We start from the raw sequence: 1,537 nt of genomic DNA, 5'->3' as shown, positions 1-1,537 counted from the left end.
GTGTTTTACGCGTTACCCACTGCTTACATGCGTTTTTCGCTAAGTGAAATGTGAGAAATGTTTTTAACTAGTGTTTTCCATATCACGGGTGAGACTTTACTTCTAGATAAACTCCCGAGCCCAGCTGAGGAAAGCAAACATATATTCCTCCAACATGTTACCACGCTGCCAAAGCGTTTCCCTTCATAGTAGAATCAGCCGACCCCCTTTCGAAGAGGTTGTAACCCGTGAGTGCCGAAATAGGGAGAGTTTCAATTCGGTCTAGATCGTATCCAAGATTACCTGAAAATTCACAGGTAAGGAATTTTCTCAGTAAAAAAATTCCACGAAAATTTCCAGAAATTACTTTGGAGTTTCACCCGTTTTACGCGAAGTGGCGTAATACTCCACGTGAAAAACTTTTTGAGTTTTTCACATCACGGGTGAAGCTCCATTATACTAATATAGATGTTAATTTCACATACTACTAATGACGAACTTAGTTGATACCAGGTCGCGGGTTCGATCCACGGCAAGGACTTTTTTCTAGCATTTTAAATTTGCTAACAGTTACAACGCCCAACTTTTCGGTGAAAATAGATGTATTTTCATATTTCCCACATAGGATACATAAACTACACTCTTCCGAATGGTATGTGTCTCGAGAGCTCAACTGGTGTAGTCGTTGAGAAATCGTTCGAAGCAACGAACACACATACGATGCGCAAAATGACAGTATATATGCTTCGACCGCTCCGAAATTTTTCAACCGGTCTTTTGAAAGTAAATTCCAATAATCATATCAAGCACTTCAAAGCAACAACAGTAGAGTTTCACCCGTTTTACGTAAAGTGGGGTAATACTCTGTGAAAAACTCGATATTTTATGTATTTTGTCTTTTGAACCTCCAGTGTACTTACACAGATGCTTCGTGACTTGGGCGCAAATTTCATCATACCGTGCTTGCGAGAAATTGACCTCAGGATGGTCCATCTTATTAACAGCAACTATCATCCTTCTCGCACCTGAAGAACCGCTAAACTAACCCCAATTAAGTGTAGGTCAACTGCATATGAAAAAAAATTCTGAGGAATATTTCAGGAATTATTTTTGCTTTCTGTACACTTGTATACGAATTCTATAGTTAGTGAGGATGCTCCTGAGCTTAGCTGAGGAAAGCGAACATATATTCCTACTCCGACACTGTATAGGAAACTCCTGAGCTCAGGTGAGGAAAGCGAACATATATTCCTACTCCAACACTGTATAGGAAACTCTTCTGAGCTCAGCTGAGGAAAGCGAACATATATTCCTACTCCAACACTGTATAGAAAACTCCTGAGCTCAGCTGAGGAAAGCGATTACATATATTCCTACTCCAACACTGTATAGGAAACTCCTGAGCTCAGCTGAGGGAAGCGAGCGTATATTCCTACTCCAACACTGTATAGGAAACTCCTGAGCTCAGCTAAGGAAAGCGAACATACATTCCTACTCCAACACTGTATAGGAAACTCTTCTGAGCTCAGGTAAGGAAAGCGAACATATATTCCTACTC

General features: G+C 40.6%; 1 protein-coding gene across 1 annotated transcript; it reads right to left on the bottom strand.

Annotated features, from left to right (window-relative positions):
• Positions 1-161: 161 nt before the first annotated feature.
• On the bottom strand, positions 162-1,015 carry Pmar_PMAR029392 (elongation factor 1-alpha, putative; the record flags this gene model as incomplete). The annotated part of the gene is made up of 2 exons (XM_002768318.1): positions 162-282; positions 900-1,015. Coding segments are annotated over 2 exons (237 nt in total), but the record flags the coding sequence as incomplete, so codon positions are not given.
• Positions 1,016-1,537: the final 522 nt, after the last annotated feature.

This window comes from Perkinsus marinus (genome assembly GCF_000006405.1).
Source record: "Perkinsus marinus ATCC 50983 genomic scaffold scf_1104296968708, whole genome shotgun sequence".
Lineage (NCBI taxonomy): Eukaryota > Perkinsozoa > Perkinsida > Perkinsidae > Perkinsus > Perkinsus marinus.
Note: the sequence above shows the minus strand (reverse complement) of the source record. Positions and strands in the feature narration are given on the sequence as shown.